Below are 24,811 nucleotides of genomic sequence, written 5' to 3'. Positions count from 1 at the left end.
ACCTGGTCCCTCATATAAAAAACACATGATGCCTGCATGGACCAAAAGATCCCTCATTCACCCTTTTCCTTATTACAAGGGACCCAAATTAGTTTGGGTTCCTAAAGCTAACTCCTGATTTTCTTATGCAGGGAATAGTGAAAGGAAGCAGCCTACAATGGTACATGGATAGTGGTTGCTCAAAGCATATGACTGGAAGTACAAATTATTTCCTTTCACTTAAGGCCTTGCAAGGAGGGAGTGTATCCTTTGGAAATGGCAAGAAAGGATACATTTTGGGAGTTGGAAGGATTGGGAAGTCTCTCTCTCACTCAATCGAAAATGTGTACTACGTGAATGGATTAAAGTACAGCTTGCTAAGTGTTTCCCAAATTTGTGACAAGGGAAACAAGGTGGAATTTGTGTCAAAAATATGTACAATCACAAACCTGGTGACTGCTAAGGTGGTGCTAGTGGCAAAAACATACAAGAATATCTATGTAGCTAATTTTGAGTCTCTGAAGAATGGTTATCTAAGTTGTCTAAGTGTTGTTGATGATGATGCTGAATTATGGCACAGGAGGCTGGGTCATGCAAGTTTCACGTTGCTGAACAAGTTAGTCAGGAAGGACCTGGTTCGTGGTTTGCCCAAGTCAAGCTTTAAGGATCACAAAGTATGTGATGCATGTTAAAAAGGGAAGCAAGGCAGATCCTCATTCAAGCCCAAAAAGGAAGTCAGTACCTCCAAGCCACTTGATCTTCTTCACATAGATCTATGTGGACCTATGAGGATGGCAAGCAGGGGAGGAAAGAAATACATCTTCGTTTTAGTAGACAACTACTCCAGATTCACCTGGACTCTGTTTCTCATAACCAAGGATGAAACCTTTGAAGTGTTTGTTGCCTTTGTCAAAATGATTCAAGTGAAGATGGGTAATAAAGTAGCCTGCATTAGATCTGATCATGGGACAGAGTTTGACAATGTCAAATTTGATGAGTTCTGCACTGAAAATGGAATCACTCACAACTTTTTATCTCCAAGAACACCTCAACAAAATGGTGTTGTGGAGAGGAAGAATACAACTCTTGAAGACATGGCAAGAACAATGCTAATTGACAGTGGGATCGCAAAGTATTTCTAGGCAGAAGCTGTCAATAGTGCTTGCTACTTGAACAGGTGCATGATCAGATCCCTTTTGAACAAAACACCATATAAATTGTTGAATGAAAGGAAGCCCAAGTTGACACACCTAAGGACTTTTGGGTGTAAATGCTTTATTCACAACAATGGAAAGGAAGCTCTTGGAAAATTCGATGCCAAAAGTGATGAAGGAATTTTTCTGGGATACTCATATCAAAGCAAAGCTTACAAAGTATACAACAAAATGACTCAATGTGTTGAGGAAAGTATACATGTGATCTTTGATGAAGCTCACCTCTCCGGTGAGAAGGACAGACATGTTGACCAAGATGGAGAGCCCTTATCTGTTCCAGGTGAAGTGATCGACATGACAAATGGAAAGGCAGATATGATGAGCCATATGAAGGAATCCAGTGAAGATGATGCAAATACATCTCCATCCATTAAAGAGGAACCTGGTCCCCCGATTACAACAATTAAAGCTGAAAATAAAATTGTTGATGCAGTCCAAGGTACTCCACTTGCTGAAGTAAGAAGCGCCCAAGAACCTCAGTCAGACATACCTGGGTCCTCTACCAATGAGATTCAGGTACCAAATTGGAATCACAAAAGCTCATATCCTCTTGACAACATAATCACCCCTCTCGACTTAGGAGTTCAAACCAGATCAAAAGTAATAAACTCACTTGCCATTTCAGCCTTTCTTTCCCAAATAGATCCCAAAAATATTAAAGAAGCATTGAAAGATATAGACTGGATCACAGTCATGCAAAACGATTTGCATCAATTTGAAAGAAACAATGTATGACACCTGGTTCCTCGACCTGCAGATAGAACTATCATCGGAACCAGGTGGGTATTCAGGAACAAACTTGATGAGCTTGGAAATACAACAATAAACAATGCAAGGCTTGTAGTTCAAGGCTACAATCAGGAAGAAGGGATCGATTGTGGTGAAACATTTGCTCCAGTAGCTCGAATAGAAGCCATTAGAATTCTTATTGCCTTTGCATCTCATATGAAGTTCACACTGTTCCAAATGGATGTCAAAAGTGAATTTCTAAATGGCTATCTGAAAGAAGAAGTCTATGTCAAGCAGCCTCCTGGTTTTGAGTATCACGGGCATCCTAAGCATGTGTTCAAATTGGAAAAGGCATTGTACGGGTTAAAGCAAGCTCTCAGGCTTGGTATGAAAGGTTTTCAAAGTTCCTTCTAGAAAACGGCTTTGCAAGAGGGAAAATTGAAAACACTCTTTTTCTGAAGAAATGAGGGAGGAACCTGTTCATTGTTCAGGCGTATGTTGATGATATCATCTTTGGAGCCACAGTTGACTCTCTTTGTGAAGAATGTGCAAAACTCATGGGAGTGAATTCGAGATGAGTATGATGGGAGAATTAAATTTCTTCTTAGGACTTCAAGTGAAACAATCTCAGAAGGGAACATTGATAAGTTAGCAGAAGTACATCAAAGGGCTGCTAAAAAGGTTCGACATGGAAGCATCAAAGGTTATCGACACCCCTATTTCCACAGCTACTCGTCTAGACATGGATAAACATGGTTCCCCTGTAAATCAGACCATGTATAGAGGGATCATAGGGTCACTCTTGTATCTCACCGCAAGCAAACCAGACATTGTTTTCAGCGTGGGTCTCTGTGCAAGGTTTCAATCCAATCCAAAGAAATCTCATCTGAAGGTTGCCAAGAGAATATTGAGATACCTAAAAGGAATGCAGGACCTGGTTCTCTACTATCTCGCAGGTTACCACTTTAATTTTATTGGGTATGCTGACGCTGATTATGCATGATATTTGGTGGATAGGAAAAACACGTCTAGAATGGCACATTTCATGGGTTCTTGCCTAGTCTCATGGGGTACAAGGAAGCAGAACTCAGTGGCACTCTCAATTGTAAAAGTAGAATATATAGCAGTTGCCTCTTGTTGTGCTCAACTACTGTGGATCAAGCAGCAGTTGGAAGACTTTAGAATGCTCTCAGATTGTGTGACTCTCTTATGTGATAACACAAGTGCACTCAACATGGCAAAAAATCCAGTTCAACATAATAGGACCAAGGACATTGATGTACGTCATCACTTCCTCAAAGACAATGTTGAAAAAGGGCTTATATGCATGAAATTCTGCAGCACTGAAGATCAAATTGTAGATATATTTAGCAAAGCCTTGAGCAGAGAACACTTTGAGAAAAATAGTCTAGCACTAGGGTTGATAAAATCCAACTGAGAACCTGGTCCCTCAATGATTGGCTATGAAAGAAATGTTCAGGAAATATTAGCTAAAAAGTGTTTTCTGACAAAGTCTAACTCATCTCTATATTGATACAGGTAGACACGCTTGATGAATACAAAGCAAATAAGCAGTTGAGGCGGTATACGCTGGTAAAAAGGGCAAAGCTTATAGATACAAGATTAGTCAAGGAACCTGGTTCTCCTGACACAGGTTAGTAGTTTCTCTGTTCTCTCATGCACAATTTTGAACGATTAAAACAAGTTCCATGTCATCAGTATGTCAGTTTTTAGCCTTGTGTCTTTTTGAACCCAAATGTCTCACCCGTTAATAATCGACCCAACTCCCTAAAAATTGGCGCCCTTTCCAACCAGTCTTTCATTCATCATAAATACATTTATCACTGTCATTATAGTCTTCACATCAACACTTCAAAAATTGTTTCCTTTTCTTTCTCTCTTTAGTCTACCAAATCATCCCTCTTCTTCTCACCATGGCTGAAAATCAAGTAACCTCTAGTGTTCCAAGAAACACCCCTACTGAGTCCTCACCAGTTGAAACACCAACACCAGACTCTCTTCTCCACACTACTGCTAGCCAAAAATCCTAGAACAGAGTCACCCCCACATTCTGTCTCCTCTCCTACCCAATCGTGTTTCGGTTCTCAAAGGAGTCGCAAAATATCGACTTACAAAAGATTTGTGTCCCAGAGCTCTTCTCCCACTTCACCGAAAAAAGGGGATGAAAAGAGTACTGCTGAGAATGATAAAAATCGGGAAATCTCAAGTTCTCCTATGGAAGTAAGGTCAAAGGTATATCAAACTGAGGGGTTTGAAATTGTTGACGCAACAAAGACTGCTCCTGATCTCGTGTCCACAGGTAACACTCCTACTTCTCTTGAGACTCCCACGAACTTACAAGAAAAGGAAGCTATAGAAAATATGTTGTCCATAGCTAATGAAAGGATTTTTGTCGAAGGAAGTTAAAACTCAGATAGAAGAGTCTGAGACTGTTGGAGAGGGTAATAAGGTTGTAGTTGTTGAACCATCGGCACAGGAAGGTGCTACTGAGGAACCTACTGGAGGACCTGATCCCCTTTCAGAGGATCTAACTCAGGGGTCCTCTCAGGAACCCCAGGACGGTACTGACCCTGCTCCCTCTCCTAATTTAGATGTTGAGCATCTGAATGTGGTTGTGCCTAAGATAAGACCTGTGTTTGAAGAACAAAGGGAGGATAGTGAAGGGGATTCAGATGATTTGCCAATTGCCAGTTTGCCTAGAATACATCAATTGTTGATGAAGGGCCAACTCCTAAGCGGCCCACTACAAGGTTGCAAACAAAGGAGGCTCTTGAGTCTGCGATTAAGAACAGTCAAGCTAAGTCAAGGAGAAAGAAATTAGTAAAAGATGGCAAAGTTGTGAATGAGAAGGTAGTGGGTGTTGTGAATGTGGATGAGGAAGAAGCTGAGGAACCTAGCTCCTTGACTAGAAAGCTCTCACAGAAGCAGGGTCTCCCCAAGCCTAAAAGGGGATATTCTGTGTCTGCTAAAAGTATGAATAAGTCCGATGATGCTACTACTAGTAAAAATGTGGTAACAGAATCTAGAAACAAATCTGTGGAAGTGTCTAATGCTATTGTGATGGAAGAATTGGGTGAAAAATCTGTGAAGTCAGGTGACAAAGGGAAGAATGTTCACAAGTCTGCTAAGAGAAAAGTTAATACTAATGAGGAACCTAGTTCCTCAAAGAAGGCCAGAGTTGATAATCCAAGGAGTGATGAGAAAGAGAGATTGAGAAGTCAAAAGGTGCTTTAGGGCCACACATTTGCCCCTGATATCTTGGAAGAGGCTGGTATGAGACAATTGGTTGATATCTGTGAGTTCCAACAGTGGACACACCTATTCACGAGTGATGCTACTAGGGTGTATGAGGATGAAGTTCAAAGTTTCTATGCCGACTTGTTCAAGGTTGAGGATGATCACAGTTGTGCCTTGGTGAATGGAGTTGACATGGTAATGGACTCTGCCTTGTTGGGGTCTATTCTTGGTGTGCTTGCTAAAGGGTTGTCTAGTGTTCCGGGCACATGTTCTCAAAACTTCAAAAATGCAATCTTGAAGGACAGAGCAGCTCAGCAGGGGGAACAGGTTCAGAAGAAGGTCATCCTTCCTGTATACAAACTGCTCCCAAAGTGAAGAGGTTGCTCGCCTGACAAAAGAGAATGATGATCTCAGGAAACAAGTGGAGGACCTAAAAGAGAGGTTGCTCAATGAATAAATGTCAGCAAATGCTCGAGTGATTTTAGTCCTCCAAACCCTTGCCTCTGCCTGGAATCCCTCTCCTTCCAATGCTCCCTAAATGGTGTTCCCTCAGTGTCAAGTTTATGATCTCATTTGTGGTCAAGTCCCTCTATGTCAGTTCTTATGATAATAATTTGTGGTACTTTTTTGTTGATTGTTCTAACTTGTGTATGTGGTAGTAACATTGACTCTGCTCCTGTTGAAAAATTTAAATTATGTTTCAAGTTTTTCCCTTTTTGCTATTTATACATTGTTTTTTATGCTCTGTTTTTAGTCATGGTTGTGTGCACATAAGTGGCACGAGATAACTTAAAGCTAGACTTCTTTATTGCTTAAAAGCCTGTTTCTGATCTTTTCATGATGCCAAAAGGGGGAAGATTTTTGCATAATTGTGCACTGATTAAGGGGAAATACAGATTCAGGGGGAACTCTCTGAAGTTCCTGGTGCACTATCTGGTCCTTTATGGTTCCTTGTACAATTTTCCATTATGAGTTTTTCATCATCAAAAAAGGGGGAATTGATAGGTTACAAGTAAGGGTGTTAAACGGGTAGGCCGGGCGGGGCTGGGTAGGGAAAAGTTGAAATCGTCCGGGTTTCAAACCGGGCCGATTACGGGTTAGGGGTTACCGGGCTTAACAGGTTCAGGTTCATCCGGGTAAAAAATGAATCGTAAGGGTTACGGGTACAAGGGGCCGGGCCGGGTTAGTGTAATTTTTAATTTTTTTTATATTTTGTATAACCATTGTAAGTTATATTAATATAAAGCAAAAATATAAAGAATACAATGAAGATGAAAAAAATTACCGCTTATAAATTGTAAGTGCTACATTTATTTCAAAATTCAAACTTACAAATTGAAAGGTTTACATTTAACAAGTAAATTAATGAAAAAAAAATAAATTCAAAGGTTTTGCATTGCCTTAAACTCTAAAATCTATTAAAAAATGAAATGTAGCCGTTAAACCGGGCCTGGCCGGTTAACCAGTTCTACAGGAATTTTGGTTGACCGGGTTTGACCGGTCCGATTAACCAGATGAATTAAAGTGAACGGACCAACCCCCATAACCCTAGAACCCAACCCACTCGGCCCCCTAAGTACCGGGCTGGGTTTCAACCGGTCTAGGCTGGGCCGGTCCCGGGTCAACCCGGCTCATTTGACACCTCTAGTTACAAGTATCCTGCTTTATGTTTTGATGATCTAACAAACTTACTATCAAGAACCAGATAAGGAACCTGTTACACATTATCAAGATCTCAAGATCGAAAGGTTACAGTTTGGGATATGGCTCAACTCTTCAGAATCGAAGGAACAGCTGAGGGAACAGGTCCCTACCAGTTCCCGAGGTGACTGTACCAAGTCAACTCTCCAGCTGGAAAAGTTGTTTCCTGCACACGCTACAGTACAGGAACAGTGCATTAACTTTCTGTGGAAGGCTTTTTACCTATCTTGCTTACATCATTGTATGTGAGGTCACACATGTATTATTAACATCAAGGGAGGTAAAACACATTCACTTAAACACTTAGAGATTTCACTAAAGCTCACTCACGTGACTGATCATCCAGCAAGCAATTCTCAAGTGCATCAAGAACAAAGAACAAAACAACTACGGACCAGTTCCCACATTAAGTTATTGTTTGTCCTTAGTTGAGTTGTAACTTTGTAATCGTTTTCAAGTGTCTTTCCTACTTAGCTTGTTTAGAATTATTCTGTAGGAAACCCTTTTATAAATCTTAAACCTTCGTATTTGAGTCTTGACAAGAGTTAGTCGAGTTGTAAAGTCTTTGTAATAGAGTTATTACAAAGTGTCTTGTAATAGAGTATTACAAGTTAGTGAGGGATTAAGAGGTTAATTCCTAGATTGCATAGGTTGTAATCTAAAAGTTGCTCAGTAGTGAAGCTGAAATCCTACAAGGGCAGGCCGTGGTTTTTAATCCCGTTGAGCTGGGAATTTTTTACGTAAAATTTCTCTTGTCATATACTTACTGCAGTGTGCGTGTGTTATAATAGAACTGATAGAGAACCTGATTCTCTATAGAGTTTGGTGGACCTTTATATTCTATCAATTTATGAAGGATGACTTTCTCATGCATCACTTTAACATTATTCATGGTAACGTTAAGTGAGTTATTGTATTCTCTTGTGGGGGGTTTTCTCAAAGATTCAGAGGTGGAGCTAGTATTTTAATTTTTTAAATTTTAGAGTAATGACTTCAAGTGTTAACAACTGAGTTCTAAATTTAATACTTATACCTTATAGCCCATTAGGTGAAGCACTTTATGCCAAAAGCTTCTTGATTTCAAGGCTCGGACATAAATCTCCCATAAAATGTGAAGCGATTCATCCATTAAAAATGATGTAAATACTGAGTAGGAATAAAAATTTAACCCGTTAAAGCGTTGAAGAAGAGGAGAGGAGCGCGTGGATAGGAATGATAGCACAGAAATTCCATCACTTGAGATGTGAGAGTGGAGTGGAGTCGAGTCGAGTCAATGAAAGAAACATTCATTCTTCTTCTGTAAGGGGGGACCACAAAGCGGTTCTGCAAAAAATGCAATCGAAATCGTAACAGATTATGGCGGGTATCCAGATAACCGCACAGGCACAAAACACACACACGCTTTCCCTTTCTCACTTTGCATGTGATCTCTTTCTCTCTCTCTCTCTCTCCGCCTATATATACAAAACCTTCTCACTTCAAATTCTCTCTGCAATTTCAGTGCCTGAACTCTCTTTCTCCACTACTACAATATGTTCTACTCTCACCAGCTCCTTGCTCGCAAAGCTCCGCTTGGCCAAATATGGTGATAATTTGTCAATTTATACTTCTCATTTCGATATTTTCTTTCTAATTTCGTTTAATTCACATACATAAGCGTCATGTTTTGAGTTTTTCTGTTTTCACTTTTCACTTCCATATATTGTAATTTCTGTAGCCTCTCATACGACTTTCATAATTTGAACTTCACTTTGATTTATATGTTAGCTGTCACAGTTTAAATTGGATCCGTTATTGTTTAACAAAATGCTTAAATTCGAGTTGTTTAAGAATTTAATAATCCAGCTTCTTACTCGCAAAGCTCCGCTTGGCCAAATATGATGAAAATCATTAGTTACTACTTGTCATTATGATGTTTCCTTTCTGAATTCGCTTCTCATACATAAGCTTTTTCATGTTTAGAGTTTCTGCGTATTTTACTTCCATATTTTGTAATTCTATGCTAGAATTCATTTCCTGTTTTAAGCTCCTTAATTCAATTTTTCATATATGTTTAAGTTATCACAATTAAAATTGGCTACGAAGAATGCTTAATTCGAATTGTTTATGAATTTTCTCTTTGCTGTGAAGGATGGCGGCCACTCTGCACTCAAAGATCAACCGGAAAAAGCTTAGTAAGCTCAACATTATTAAGATCTGGTCAGTCGTTTTTTATTTCTTCAATTACTACGTCAAACAACACTTTATTCCTCGTTGATTTCGAGAGTTCTTCTGTTTTTTCATTTAACGCAGTGAACAAATCTTAAATCCATCGGTCCCAATGGCTCTGCGACTTTCTGGAATTCTCATGGGTATGTTTTACGAATTGAGTAACTGAATTTTTCGTTTGAGAGATTTAATTGTCAGTTGTATATATCTCAGGTGGAGTCGTCATTGTTTACGAACGCAAAGTGAAACTCCTTTATGGTATGAATATCATCATCTTTATTTGAATTTCATGTTTGATTTTTTGGAAATTTACTCCTAATTTTCCTTCCTTGCTTCAACGTTTTTGTTTTCTGTTGTTTTTTTAATGCAGATGATGTGACTCGTCTCATGGTAGTAACACTGGTCTTCGATTCACCAATCAACTTAATCTCTCTCTTTGCTCTGTTTTTGTTAATTTCAGCATTTATTTGTCGTCCAATTGGTGATGATTTTTGTGATTACGTAATATGTGAGTTTGGTAATTTTCAGGTGCAAATCAATGAAGCTTGGAAGGTGAAATCAGCAGCTCCCGATCCTACGTTGCTTCCCAAGAGTAAAGTGCAAGCCAAGTGAGTACCTCATCTCCACTTCAACATCAGCGTATTTTTGCATCAGAAATTGAAATGGCGCATTTTAGCACCTAGCAGTTTTCATTTACCTTGATTAAATTTTGATTGCTAGCAAAACATTATGTTCTGCTTCGTTTTGTGGTTTTTCCCAGGGTTGATAGTTAACATTTCATCCCCCGCAGGTATGAAGCTGTTACTCTGCCGGAAAACCGGGAGGAAGAACTCCCGGAGATTGAACAGACAATGCGAAATTCGGACACTGTCACAATGATGGGTTTCGAACAGACCTCGTATTTCGCGATGGTAAATTAATGGAAAGCGCTATCACCTCCTCAGTCCCTGATATAACTTCACAACCAGAATTTTTTTAATAGGAAAAATAGGATGCAGATAAAAAATGGTATTTCAAATGTTTAGCAATATTGCAAGTTGAATCAGTAGAAAGTTAACATTAATGAAGCGATTTGATTTCCCTTCGTGTTCCTTCGTGTTCTTTGTTATTTCAACTCTTGAATTGCGTAAGCTTTTTGAGAGACTATCTAAAGTTATTTTGGATTTTGTCCTTGTTCATGACCTTGAAGAGCAAGCAATTGTCTGATGCCGAGTACATATAGCGAAAGCAACATAATCATTAGTAATTTCAACATAAAATTTGCAGCTAAACTCCTGGATATTGTATGTGCAGAGACTAGATAATGTAGACCTCTATGATAAACCCAATGCACAGGAAGAACCTGCCCAGGACTTTCATCAAGGTATACCTGTAGATCCCACTATCAGCCTACACTATGCTAACTATATCCTTGCATATACTATTATTTTCCAGTTTTCTCTTGTTGCTCCTATCTCTGAACACCCCTGAAAAACCTTGTTGCAGTTGATCTAGATAATATCACCCTGGCTGAACATTTTGATGCCCATCAGGCAGATTCAGATATGTTTAATCATTTTGAGAGGTATCCCGAGGAACAGTTAAAATGCTCTCTATTTAAAACTTTCACCATTTACCTTCTAAGTTTATTTTGTCAGTTAAAATAATGACTTCACGTGAAACCAAATTATACATTAACAAATCATGGGAGTTTATTGAGCATGAATTATTCCACAGGTTTGATATTGAAGGGGATGAAGAAACACAAATGAATTTTACCCAGCCAGAGGAAGCTCAAATCCCAAGTACTCTTGTGCCATCTCCACCCCGACAAGAAGCCCATCAACGTAAGAATGTGCTTATTAGACTTTCTTTTTAAAATAAAAATACTAGCTTCTACTTCAGATGGATGAAGTTTTTTGAGAAGTAAATAACAGATGGACCCAAGATGATTCACTTGGTGCTTTAAGAGAGGCTTTCAGATAGAAACATTATGGAAATAAACCTTGCTCTCCAATACGAATATGGATGCAAGTCGCACTTACCTACTATTAGATCAGCTAATATACTTGTGACTACCTGGTTGTTGAACCCTTAACTTTAAACTTACAGTTTACATGCATAGTTCATTCAAGCACAAAGCCAATTTGATTGAGTTGAGCTTGTAAAGTCCCTAGATTTCCTTATTAATGGAGTACTTAATTTAGCAAATAGATTGAATAGAGAGAAATTTTGTTGCAGCTGATGAGATCCCTGACAGACATCCAGAGGAGCAAGTGAAGCAACAATCTGAAGCTGAAGAAGTTTTTGAGGTAGAAATTCCACAAGCAACCGAGTTAGGAAATAATGTAATGGAATACCTTCAGTATTAATCCAACGTCTTAACATGATTCTGTAGAGACAGCAGGACCAACAAAGGCCAAAGCCAGCTCGACAAAGAGCAAGAAAATTAGCGCGTCTTGCAATTGACAATGAACAAACTATTATTCCTGGTCACATATATCATACCTGGCTTCAGGGTTCTTCAGATATTGTATCAAGAACAAGGAAAAAGAGAAAGGTGCAAATCTAGATCGTCCCCTCCTCAATTGCTTCCATTTTGTACACCTTGAGCAAGTAAAATTTGACTATGGGTCTTATCCTACGAACAAAGTATGTTTATCTCTGCCATCAATGGGTAGTGTTTGAATATCCTAAGAGTAACAAATGTCTCTCTCTTTTTAACTTCAGTAAGATGCAAAATCATTTATTAGTAACCTTAAGTTCTTGCTCTGCGCAGACTTTGAGTGCCTCATCTTCTATGAAGATAGGCAGACTCATGGAGGTGCCTCCTATTGCATTACTAGAAGGGTTGCTCACAAATGGAAATAGGGAAGTTCACTATCCAGCACCACTCTTAAAATTGTGGTTACGAAGTACCCAACCTCCCCATGATTCACCTTCTGGTCTGGTTTTTCATTCATGATTTTAGATTCTCTGTTCCAAAAACTACAAACAGATGGTAATTCCATTTTAACATGCAGGAAAGACCTCTCCGCCTTATCCTCCTGAACCATCCTACACATCTCCAGCTGAAAGGATGCACAATTTTGAACCTGTCAGATATGTAAGGAACTTCTGATTCTCAATTAGTTTTAAACGACAACTGGCTTCAAGTGTTTCTGATTGAGCATTTGAATGTGAAGCCTTTGGAAGAGTTCCAAACTGGTGTAGGTTCCCCATCAGTAGGGATCTCCATAGAGAAACAAAGGGCAAATGTCAATAATAACGTGATTCCACCTGATCTCATGGAGGACCTCAGGACCAATCTTACAAACCTCGGACTGCATCCAAAAGAGGTTAATGGAGTGAATGAGACCAATCACATGGCCACACCTGGCTCTGGTATGTAGAATTTACATGAATATTCCAATGCCCATCATATGTACGCAATTTGTAATGGTAGTATAGCTTTTATTTGTGTGAATCTATAGGTGATGAGCCTAGATCCATTCCAAGCTCAGGATCTGATCATGGTTACCTATCACAGAACTCCATAACCAATTCAAACCGGTTAGTACTACAAGTACATACTATATATTAAGCCGGTAATTGTTCAACGATAAACTACTCCAGTCATACTCACATTAACAGAAGGAAATAATGAATATCAAGGTCCCGGTTCCATAGGAAAGTTTAACCTTGAATTTTTTATTACCAAGGTTTCTCTGTATGTATAGCAGCTGGTTACACTGATCAAAATTGCAAACCTTCAGGTCCAACAAGAAAAGACCCCATTCTTCATCGAGGCACGGTGCAAGTGGCCTTGAACCAGTAGCAGAAGAGTACCAATGGCACCATCCTGATCCAACTTTCAAGATTGCTAGACTATCTGAACTATCAGAGAATGGTTATACACCAGACAATGGTTTGTGAACACTCAACAACTTCCCCATTTTAGTTCTGGTCATTTTCTTTAATGTGGTTTAGTTTGTCATAAACCTGCCTTTACTCCTTTTGCAGAGATGTTGATGGAAACTGGACCAACACAAACCCAACATCAATTCACTACTCAACCTCTTGACAAGATGACTGACACTATCAGGATGTAAATCCTTTTTCATTAGTTCCTAAAACTCCCTCCAGTTTCATCCTGAATCAGCTGATTTATTGACTTCTCACATGGTACATTGTCTACAGGCAGCTGAAGAGTCACTTTGACACTCCTGGATCAGCCAAAGCAGAATGTCTGAATGAACTAACTCTTGGGATGACAAAGAAACAAGCAGCGTGTCTCTTTTATCAGGCTTGTGGTATATATATTCCTTTCAATTCTTTTAGTCTGCATTGCAGCACAGAGAAATTTTTTGGTTTTCAGGTTTTGTTATTAAAGAGAGTTAAAGTTTGCTCCATTCTCTGTGCAGTTCTGGCCACTCGGGACTTTATAAAAGTCGAACAGGAGGCGCCATATGGGGACATTCTCATTTCAAGAGGTGCAAAGATGTGACAACTGATAAATTACGAAGATGCCAAGCTGTCTTATAGGTTTATCTTAGTGTTATAGCTGATGCAATTTTTTCTTTCGGTTAAGGTATTGGAGAGTCCAAGCACAGTTTTATAGCTCGTAGTATTAGGACAAATTATTCTTATTGCTAAGCTATTTAGTTGTTTAATGCTGTCCTTACCGTTATAATCATAGTAATCTCCAAGAATATAGAACTTATATGATTGGTGTATTTGGAGAACCACTAATTGCATACTCGTACTAGTATTTTGTGACAGTTATCGACTGTAAAAGTGAGAAAGTCTATTGTTAGTTCTCTTTATCGCGGCAAGGTTTAAAGTCCAACAACAACTCAGTAAATAGTGTGTACGGAGACCTTATCACTGCACTGGGTAGAGAGATTATTTCAGATAAATCCTTGGCAAGGTTTAAAGTCCAAGTATCAGAAAAAGTTCACCATTAGAAAAAATGAAATGGTCGCAGCGAGCTAGTCCGAAATTTATTTAATAAAATATGTATGAAGACGTCAATTTGAAGCTAAAATAAAAGAAAGAAAAATAACTTATATAAAGAATTCAAATTGTAAGACACTAGCTTTTCTTTTGGTTTGATGGAAGTGCCATGAACTTCCAGGGAAACAAAAATGTAATCAAAGAAATTTACTAAGTCATTGGATAACATTTCTGCAACGTATACAACGTTCCTTCCCGTTCTTTTGCTTTTCGTCGAACAGTGCAATCATGCAACAATGATAAATTGGATTAAGTCATAGTACATTGTCTCAGCTAGTTTTGAAGTGATATCTGAAATCTATTCATTAATAAAACCAATCATATAGGCCAACGATCCAATCCGTATGTATAACTATGAAATCTCTGTTCTACAGAGCGTAGTGCCCCTAACGGAAGTGATTTTATATGGATCTTGTATTTCTTCTCAACTTTGATATATTTTCATACTCCCAATAAATAGTGTATAGGTTCACACAAGATCCAAATTGTTATTCCATAGTTGCAAATGCATAATGATCACTGTGGTACAAGTAGGAAGCTTTCGCCTCATTTCATTACTTGGGAGTAGAAATTTAATCGGACACGTAAAATACAATTCTCATTAAATCTTTTAACACGCTCAAGAGTCTCTTGAAAACAATTCCATTTCAAGTTCGCCTCTGCTGACACAATGTCTGTTGACTACCACAGAAGCAGCGGCATAAAAGCTATCCGGTGCACAACATATTCGGTTATAGGCAAGTCTAGATCAAACCCATCAAAACTTAACAAAAACATAAACATAACAGTAACGTTTCTTCAAAACTTCTCAAGCAGTGTTTACACTGGCATGAAAGCGAACAACATTCGATAATTTGTACGCTAATCTACAGTTATACCTAAAATCTTAACCACAAGACCGAATACAAACACCTCAACAGATTAACCACATCTTAAATTCCTTCCCTCCTCCGTGGGGCACATGTGATGATTTCATCAACTCGTAGGATCATCTCAGCAGCCTCGGTTGCAGAGAGCAACACAGCCTGTTTGACTTTGAATGCCTCTGAAATTCCTAACTCTGCCATATCTCCAACCTGTCATAAATGCCAAAAAAATGATGGCTAAATCTAGCAAAGTACAAACTCCCAATAAGCAAGCAAGATTTGACCATTTGCATGGGATTTAACATCGCTTCTCAGAAAAACTGGAAAGGAAGAGAACAGAAAAATTTCAGAATTCTTCCTCCGGTTCTTTGAACTTATTGCAAAATAGCATAATTAATTAATCTGACATTCTGAGTGGGTTTACTCACATGTCCAGTGATGACATCTATCCCTGCATTGCTTTCCTCCTTGTGATGCTCTGCACGAAGCTGAGCGACCAGCTCAGCACTGTCCAGACCAGCATTGTCAGCAATGATGGTCGGAATTGCCAAAAGTGCCCGGGAAAAAGCCTCAATTGCGTGAGATCTTTTACCAGGTGTCTTTTTAGCCAGTTCATCCACTGCCTTCGCCATCACCATCTCAGGCCATCCACCTACAAGTAGAACTCTGCTGTCATTTACTGTCTGAGACAGTACACACAAGGCATCATGCAAAGACCTTTCAGCTTCATCCAGTACATGAGGGCTGCCGAAAAAATATGAGAAGGCGTTCACATGAAAAGATTGCACAAAATTAAACAGAATTCACTATCAAACCACAAAAGATTACTCTTTAATCAGCACATGCATGGGCCATGTCGCGACCAAAGAGATATTGATGTAAAACACGCCTTTATTGAATATTAACTTCCCAATGGACGGAAATCGCTTGAGGTGTTATAAATTTCAACAACAAAAGAGAAAAGATGCTGTGCAAGGACTTGTGAGCATCAAGTAGTTTACACTTCACCAAAATCAAACAGCTATTAAGCTGGAGACAAAATGACACCGTTCTTCCGACCCCTCCCTAACCCTCCTTCCTACAAAGAAATGGGAGTTAAAGACAGAAAGATTAAAGACGCTAAAACATACCTTGCACCTCTCAAGACAATCGTACACGCCTGACCCATTTCAACCCCAGAAAAGTGGATCAACTTATCCTCACCAATCATTATTTCTTCAATGAGTTTGCAGTGGCCAAGCTTGACAGACTCTGGGTTATCAAAGGTAGATGCAATCTCTCCACCAGTAACTAAAGCCAGGCGCTCAATACCATCAAAATCAGCATGCTCGATTGCAAGTATCCCTGCATCGGCAAATAGTTCCTCTGGGAAATTGTAAATCAGCTGTCTGTTAACAAAGCAGTTTATTCCATGAGAGATGATCTTTTGCACCTTCTCCCTCATTTTATCTTTTTCAGCAGCTTCTAGTTCAGCAACCTTGGCCATTGAGTCAACTCGGACACGTGCTCCATAGATTTTAACTTTATCAGTATCCATTGCAGTGTTGGACACCAAGATCTTAGCATTTTCAATACGTTTTGGTTGGCCAACCCCAATCTTTTTATCCAAAATAAACCTGCAGCAAAGAAATGATTTAGAGACAAGGGAACACAAGGAACTTATATTACAAGGAATTTAGTGGAATAAAAGGAAAAATGTGAAAAATCAAGAAGAGTCTGGCTTGAAGGTATTTGGACCAGCAATAGAAAGATTACAAGGAGGTTTATGAAAAGGACAACAAACAAAATATCCCCCATCAAGAATCCTACTAAAGAGTTGTATGGTTGATTTTGGGACAGAGGTAAACTGAGCATTGTTAACAGAAGGGTCCATCTTACCCTCTTTGTCCTTTTGCGTTTTTTGATTGAGTAATAAGTTATCGATGTTGTGGCCTTGTGGGGGAAAACCCTGTACACGAAAAGTAGAGAACCTAACCAACAATATGGTTCTCTATGAAAGACCTCCAGTCATATACTAACAGGAAGCTCAAGGGTGCACCAAAAGTTATTCACAAATAACGACATGCACCAAGCTGGCACAAAGTCGTAATCCACCCCTTCAAAAGCTCTCATATTCCTTTCCCTCCAAAGTAGCCACATAAGTTCCAACTGCCAAGAGAGCTACATTATAAGCTCTACATCTTGTTCTGAATGCCCAACTAGATCCAGCTAACCCCAAACACAGTCCTTATAACTATCAAGATGAGAAGCCTACAAGACAATAACTCTAGCCAACCATACACAAAAGGCTTGAAGAACACTCTTCAGAGATTTGCTCGATGCCGAGAAAAAATTTCCCAAGGAAGACATACGTTTCACCAGATGCGAAGCACACTCACAGTACACTGCACTAGGTAAACAGCCTACTTTCTCATTTCTTTTAACAAATAAGAGCACATACCCTCCGAATAGGTCCTAAAATAAAAGGATTTAAAAGCTTTGAGAATGAAAATCAAGTACAGCAACAAAAGAAAAGCTGGACATGCAAGAGGAATCCAATAATGTAACAGTAAAATGAAATTGGCCCAGAAAGACTTCACGAGTTTGTTACAAACCCTTCATCTAAAAATGAATCCTTCAGAGAACCTCCAGGCTTCTTAATAATTTGGATTGCCTCTAGATTGGTGCTGCCCTGTCATTCCAATTAGTTTAATCAACATTTTGAAAACACAGAAAAACAAACAACAGCGGAAAATTAATAGGTATGCATGGGAACAAATCAAAGATTCAACTGGCAACAGAATGAGAATGAGCACTGGAAGGGTTGCTTTTCTTTTCTCTTTCAAGAGTTTCTTCCCCGTGCTCTATATCCAGCTCCACGGATCATGTCCATCACAAGTTCTTCTACTGAGTATTGCTCTAATGTTCTCTCTTCTTCTGCATCTATCGTTATTTCTTCGTCTGCCCCTACCTCACTGCCAACTAGCACTACTTCCCTCCTACTTTTATGCTTTCTGCTCATTCAATATTGCATGCGCACTCAAAGTCTGGTATTTCTAAACCAAAACAAATATTTTCTTTGAACACTATGATTCAACAAATTGAACCCTCTTGTTTTTCTCAAGTAGTAAAAGGTATGAAGTGGCAGCAGACCATGTCAGATGAGTTTAATTCACTTTTAGCAAATAATATTTGGGTTCTGTTCCTTTTCAACTTCAAATGAACTTAGTTGGTTGTAAATGGGTTTATCGTATTAAATATAATTTGGATGGGTCAGTAGAGCGATACAAGGCATGACTTGTAGCACATGAATTTCATCAGCAGCCTGGCATTGATTATCATGACTTTTAGTCATGTTATCCGTGCTACCACTATTCATATTGTCCTCTCTCTTGCTATTTCTTTTTCTTGGCCTATTTGTCAACTTGATGTTAAAAATGCTTTTCTGTATGGTGCTTAATGAGGAAGTCTTTATGAAACAACCTCCAGGTTTTACTCATCCTGATTATCCTCGTCATGTTTGTAAGCTAACCAAAGCGCTCTATGGTTTGAAGCTGGCACCACGTGCTTGGTTTCATCGCTTTAGTTCATTTCTTCTGGCTCATAATTTTATTTACAGCAAGTCAGATACTTCCATGTTTATTCACCATTCATCATTTGATATTCTTATTTTATTACTTTATGTTGATGACATTATTCTTACTGGTAGTCATTCTTCTTCTTGTTGATCACTTCATTAGTCGTTCTCTAGATAATTTGCCATAAAAGAATTAGGTGATCTTCACTACTTTCTTGGTGTTAAGGCAGTTTGTACTTCTAATGGTCTTCATCTGTCACAACAAAAGTATATTTCTAATTTGCTTCTTATATTTCACATGTATACATGCAAACCGGTTCGCACCCCTATTGCTTCTCGCACTTCTCTTTCTATTACAGAGAGTGAGTTACTTTCAGATCCTAGTGAATATAGGAGTATGGTTGGCGCTCTTCAATACTTCATTTCTTTGTTAAACTCCGTGCCTAGTCAAAGAGGTTCACATAAATTGGAATGGAGGGAGTATATGAAGACACTTTTTTTAAAATTAAACCAAGATGGTGTCAAACATACGCATCAATTTGGATTTGAAACTGAACCACTATCTTCAAGGAATCCTCTATTTACACCCCCAAAAAGAAGGACTGATATCAGAAGGTCTACTTTTATCAAAAAACAAACTAAAAGTAAAGACAGATATCTTCAGGGGACACATCCCACATTAGCATTCATTTCAATGATCATGGCTACCATTTAATAAAATCATAGCTTATCCGGAACATGCTGTTTAAAACATCATCATCAAATTGTCAAGGCAGTCAACTACTGCAGTATAAGAGAAATAAAATAAAGAAAAAAGCAGATGCAGATAAACCTGAGATCAAAAGATTAAAATAGAACGAACCAAGAACAACCTAGATTATCCCCTAGTGATGGATAAGCTGTTAAATGTAAATGTACAGACCTTTAACCTCATAACTGCATCAACAGACAGTTTTGCAAAATGCTCCTTGTCCTGAGACAAGATTTTCGAGCTCAAAGTAGTCATCGCAATATTCATCAAGTCCGACCTAAACTTCTCTGCAGCATCACAAATTTATAAGAAACATGGACAAGGACCACATGGTTGTGAGTAAGAATTCTTGCCTCATCACGATTTATATTATCATTTACTGCTTTCCAGAGTTATTTACAGAGTGAGTTCTTTTAGATGACTCATACACCAGCATAAAGGAGAAGTTGTTGAAGATGTGAAATATCACTGCTCTGTTTCAAGTGAGACTAGCTCAAGCACAGATACCTGCATCCTGTTTATTATCAACAACCTTCTGCAGCAACACATTGCGTGCACATTCAGCTGCCATACGATAACCTGGTTTGGAGAAGCCATAAAATATACCAATTAAATGTACACTCAGTGCCAATACAAAATTAAAGTACCTCGAAAATTTTAACTATCATACATCAACAACTTGAAAGTAGCCATGATTCCCAGTTTCCCACAGATATACAGGCGAGATTTTAATGTCCTAAAGACTTCCCTGAGACTGATTCTTAGATACCCTACTACAGAAGCACATTGCCATGTGATATTTCTTTGGTTGCTGTCCCCCCACCCCCAAAGGATTATAAACAATGGTTAATAACCGAAAAGGACATTGGGGTTAAAGTAAACAAAGAAATGTCTTCATGAGCAGTATATGAAAGATGCAATGTCTCTAGACGACTTCCTTCACAGAAAGCTTGAGTTCCAAAATAAAACCATCCTTACAAGTCACAACACAGTTTAAATTACCAAATTCTTTTTTTGAAGGACAGCTCAATATCACCCAAGTGTTTTAATTTCAAGATACCCCATTGGAGGTCTCAATAATACCCAAGTGTTTCTTTCTTTAAAAAAAAGGATCACCCAAGCGTTAAAAAATATAAAAAAGTACGAAGATGAAATTCTAACTGATTATGTAAACCTTTCAGGTGAATACTGGCATCCAAAGATCAATACAAAGATAAAAAGAGCTTTGTTAAATTAGAAAGATCATCAAACGGTCATTTGACTACCAATAAACCACATAAAGCAGTCATTTACAGATTGAAAAAAGAGGAATGCCAATAAAAGATAAACTACCAACATGCACTTACGAACAGCATGCAAGCAGAGTACGCTGTTGAAGACACTAACATTCAAAGATTACAAACTTCAACAAAATTGAAGCAAAGCCCCAGAGATATACATCTCAATAAGCCAAAACTCGAGGGCATAAGATGAACAGAACAAACCTGAAATAATTGTCATTGGATGAATTTTCGAATTAACCAGCTTCTCTCCCTCCCTTAAAAGTTCTCCAGCCAAAACAACTACAGACGTTGTCCCATCACCAACTTCATCATCTTGTACTTTAGAGATGTCTAGTGAAAGGGTGAAGGTAGAACATTTATATGACACCGATCTTTTGCAGTTCTGTACCTTAGCTTTTCCCCGTAATAAAGTTTCCAGCAGAGTTTGAGGGTTCATTTTGCTCTCCGGAACACACTTACACAAGTCAATGCATCTATGATACCAAGTCTTACATGACCTTCCACAAAAGCCATGTCACCTCTAAGTAACCATTTTGTTGTTTCAAAATATTAAACAACAAATACCATCGCATACACTCAACACCTAACCAATTAAGTTCTACCCTCCGATATCCTGTTTGACAGCGATGAACTGCATCCTATCGAACCATCAACTGCTCCCAAAATCTGAATTGGAAAAACCTAAATCCCACCCCGGAGATACCTAGCATAGTTGCTAAACCATTGCATTATCTAATCTGCTGCATATCTTTCAGAAGCGTTCAATCAAAATGCCTTAACAGTTCCGTTTGTATCTATCTATTAATTGAAGTCCTTTTCAGCCAAGCAAAGACTTAGAATTTACTACAAAAAACTTATGTGCCCCGCTTCTACTAAAGTTCAATGATAATCTATGCTGTTGGAAATTGAAGACTTGTAAAAGTCTCAAGATTGACCTCTTCTTTTTCAGCAATCAATTAGTAACCTTTTCTAGGGAGAAAAAAAAACTAGATATTTTAGATGTCTACTGACCAAATCTCTTACACGACTATATACAATGGTCCACTGACCCCCAAAAAAGATAACAAGGATACCAACCAGGACCTTGGCAGCAGGATTGTCAATACGGAGGGACTTCAAAATTGTGGCGCCATCATTTGTAACTGTAACACTATGACCTCTGCCGGTTGATTGTAAAATTTTATCCTTAAAAACAACACATAAACAAGATATTATCAAACCACAATCTAACATTTTTTCAAACAAAGCTGCAAGCTACATACTCCAAGAATGAGCTTACCATTCCCTTAGGTCCTAATGTTGTCTTAACCAAGTCGGCAATTGCCATAGCCCCCACAAAGGATGCCTAAAATTAGAGACACTCATTTCTTTCAGTAAAAACGACAAATAATCGCCTCTAACAACATATTTCATTTTTCCTTCACAGAGAAGAAGATAGAAAGTCACAGTAACTTTATACACTACTATCTCCCTTCATATTACATGGCAGGTGTTTTACTGGACATGAGTTTAAAAAGTTGATCTGAACTATGTAATATTAGTGGTAGGTAAAAAATTAAATTTTTTTTATTTTGTTTTGAAAATACATGGTAGTTGAATAATATTAAAAAAGGATGAATATTCAGTTTGATAGAGAAAATAGCACATCAAACTTTATACTTGAGTAGTTTTGAATTCTTGAAAGTTGAGATACTATTTCGTTAAATTGCAACAAATATTTGTGACATCCACAATGGAAAGTGTTGTATAAATTGGGATAGAGAAATTACATACAAGATATCCTTCTTCATAAAAAAAAATACATACAAGATAGTCTTTTGTAAACTACCAGCTATATTTATTTCCAGATACATGAGACTTACCATTCTAGCTCGCTCTCCCTTTTCTTCCGTAGCTTCATCTTTAAGAATCCTGTCAATCTGGAAAACTAAAATATAAGTTCTGGAACCTACAAATTACAGGAAAAAAGAACGAAAACAAAAAATCCCACTAGCATACCGCCATTAGAAAGAAAACTGAGATGTGGAGCTGAACCCAATCGCTGAAGATTAACTAAAGAAATAAGCAGCACACTGTATCAGATAAAAGCAGAGACATTAAAGGGAAATGATGACAATTCTAAACCATAAAACTTCAAAAGCACCATTCATTAATGATAGAATATGAACGAAAGTAAATTTTTTCAGTGGGAAACAAGAGAGCACTAGTTTATTCACAAATTAAGTATCGGAAAATACTTGTGCGTTCCGATTTCTTAATTGAGAATACATATTATATAATCATGACAATGTAAAACAAATAGTCTATTTAAAAGATATATGTGATGCATTTATTGGTTTCGCAAATACAGGTAAGTTTATTTTCTCATATATCGAGTCATCAGCGGTGATCCATTACTACATCATCTCAGAAATGACTAAATCCTCAACAATTGAACCCTCACTTTTCTCCCTTATAAAAAGCCAATGCTAGGGCTTAACACAAATACAACTCAATCACTCCTCAGCTATACGAATTAATCATCTGTTTCATATACGTCATTTTCGTCATAATTTAATTAAGTTTTACATAGTTGTCCACCTAAGACGATCCTCCTCTTTTATTCGGGCTCGGGATCCAGTATACTTGTGAAACGCATGTAAACAGAGTTCATGAAAAGAGATAAGAGAGAAAATAGAGAGCAAGACGAACCTTCTAGAACTATGCTTTCCACGGCGGCGCCGGAGAAGTTACTGAGAGTAGTGGAGAGGTGTCAGTGGGAAAAGAAGAATCTGGAGGGAGGGGGAGGTTTGCGGTTTGCCACAATGGTGTTTTGGAGTTTGAAGTTTTAAATTGTTTCGACGGTATTTTATTAGTTTATTGAGGGAACTAGTGGGAAATGGCCCGGGCCCAAATTTCATAAGTTAGCAACTGATATCTTTTTGATGAAAATAATAAATAAATAACTTTACTATATTATAGTAAAATACAGATTTGAAAATCCCACTGACAACGTCTTCTTAGTTAGTAGAACTATTATCTAAGAACTTCAAAAGCAAGGATCTGGGTATAAAGACTATTGATGAATATGTAATCAATATTTATGCAGTAGAAGCAAGTAAAAATGAAATCCTTATGCACTTTTATTTGTATCATTTATCGCATTTTCTGGCAACGCATATTATCATTAATATAGTAGTAATATTGCAATCTCTTTTAAGTTATTGCGAATTAACTGCATTAAACTGATTGTTATCACTGTAAATTTTTTGTTTCTTATACCAGCGGGACAAATAACGACTCTGTTTCTATTTAGAAACTTAGATATATCATAAAAACGATGAAAACAAATTCAAGCCAAAAGGATCATATTTACTGGTGAGTCTTTAGCAAGCACTATTTACATAAGTTACAGGACCGTTATGTTTCACTGGCTAACCAAAAATGTAAATGTACATGCCAGTAAGTTGCGCAAAGTGAAGCGCATTGTCCATGTTTTCTGCAGTAGTGAAAAACAAAAGGATGTCAATAATGGCATGTGACAAAGTAATTAGGTAGATTAAAAAGGTAGTAGGTTGTATTTGCGGTACCTGTAGCACATAAGCTGGCGGGTTTGAAACACATATGTACATAGCTCAAAAAGACGTCTATACGCGCAGACTGTAAAGAAAAGGGTAAATGTAAGAGCGAAAGAAAAATATTTAAGTATTGGAATCTCATGGTAGAGAATGTTTTTACTGAAGTATACCAGTATTTTATATTGAAAAGCATATTGTGTAATAGGAGAAAATTCAGAACCTAATTGCCACATAGATTTTTTAGAATGGCATTATAAGCAACTGCTTGTTAAGTATAAAGGATGCAGCAGCAATTACTCTATATTAACTGAGCGGCTTAGCGAAGTCTTTTTCACGCATAATCAGTGGAATATTACTAGAACCTGCTGAAAGATGGTGTGCTCTAAATTTATCCAGAAGAGGGCCTTCCTTGGAAGAATCTTATAGTAAAATAATAATTTTACAGGCAGGTAAGCGAAAGTGTAGAGTCAAGTACTATCATTAAAACATATACACAACTTATGAGAGCTCTAACAACAAAATGAAATGCTAGAGATTCATAAAAAGTAATATCATTCCGATGAATTCTAATAGGAGAAAAAAAGAACTATGCCCCTTGCTTTTAGTGAGAAGAAAATAAAAGGATTGAGCTAATTGGACAACCATTTTCTGATTCTAAAGAGAACACAAAAGCCACATATCACGAAAAAAAGAAAACAGAAGAATCTGTCCTAGGTAACCAAGCGAGAAATTCAC

At 37.9% G+C, this 24,811-nt stretch overlaps 2 protein-coding genes across 3 annotated transcripts; one reads left to right on the top strand and one right to left on the bottom strand.

Moving 5' to 3' along the window:
• The first annotated feature begins 8,315 nt into the window (after positions 1 to 8,315).
• On the top strand, positions 8,316 to 13,812 carry LOC107814077 (sister chromatid cohesion 1 protein 1-like). The gene is made up of 20 exons (XM_016639407.2): positions 8,316 to 8,466; positions 9,012 to 9,080; positions 9,174 to 9,232; positions 9,303 to 9,347; positions 9,460 to 9,479; positions 9,618 to 9,697; positions 9,880 to 10,000; positions 10,383 to 10,452; positions 10,575 to 10,653; positions 10,806 to 10,915; positions 11,310 to 11,380; positions 11,467 to 11,628; positions 11,848 to 12,013; positions 12,092 to 12,174; positions 12,254 to 12,452; positions 12,542 to 12,620; positions 12,824 to 12,975; positions 13,071 to 13,155; positions 13,248 to 13,360; positions 13,472 to 13,812. The coding sequence occupies exons 1-20, from the start codon at positions 8,414 to 8,416 to the stop codon at positions 13,552 to 13,554; spliced, it is 1,899 nt and encodes a 632-aa protein (XP_016494893.2). The 5' UTR covers positions 8,316 to 8,413; the 3' UTR covers positions 13,555 to 13,812.
• A 997-nt stretch (positions 13,813 to 14,809) lies between these two features.
• Positions 14,810 to 23,368, bottom strand: LOC107814078 (T-complex protein 1 subunit beta-like). 2 transcript variants are annotated; one of them, XM_016639408.2, is made up of 12 exons: positions 23,211 to 23,368; positions 22,518 to 22,571; positions 22,382 to 22,438; positions 21,799 to 21,864; positions 21,593 to 21,704; positions 20,721 to 20,849; positions 19,744 to 19,815; positions 19,408 to 19,523; positions 17,524 to 17,600; positions 16,060 to 16,545; positions 15,358 to 15,673; positions 14,810 to 15,139 (listed from the first exon to the last, which is right to left on the bottom strand). In XM_016639408.2, the coding sequence occupies exons 2-12, from the start codon at positions 22,521 to 22,523 to the stop codon at positions 14,996 to 14,998; spliced, it is 1,581 nt and encodes a 526-aa protein (XP_016494894.1). In that variant the 5' UTR covers positions 22,524 to 22,571; positions 23,211 to 23,368; the 3' UTR covers positions 14,810 to 14,995. The 2 variants fall into 2 exon arrangements, with proteins under 2 accessions (XP_016494894.1, XP_075075631.1); XM_075219530.1 differs by having other exon boundaries at positions 22,518 to 22,590; positions 23,212 to 23,349.
• Between the last annotated feature and the right edge of the window lie 1,443 nt (positions 23,369 to 24,811).

This window comes from Nicotiana tabacum, chromosome 8 (genome assembly GCF_000715075.1).
Source record: "Nicotiana tabacum cultivar K326 chromosome 8, ASM71507v2, whole genome shotgun sequence".
Classification (NCBI taxonomy): domain Eukaryota; kingdom Viridiplantae; phylum Streptophyta; class Magnoliopsida; order Solanales; family Solanaceae; genus Nicotiana; species Nicotiana tabacum.
Note: the sequence above shows the minus strand (reverse complement) of the source record. Positions and strands in the feature narration are given on the sequence as shown.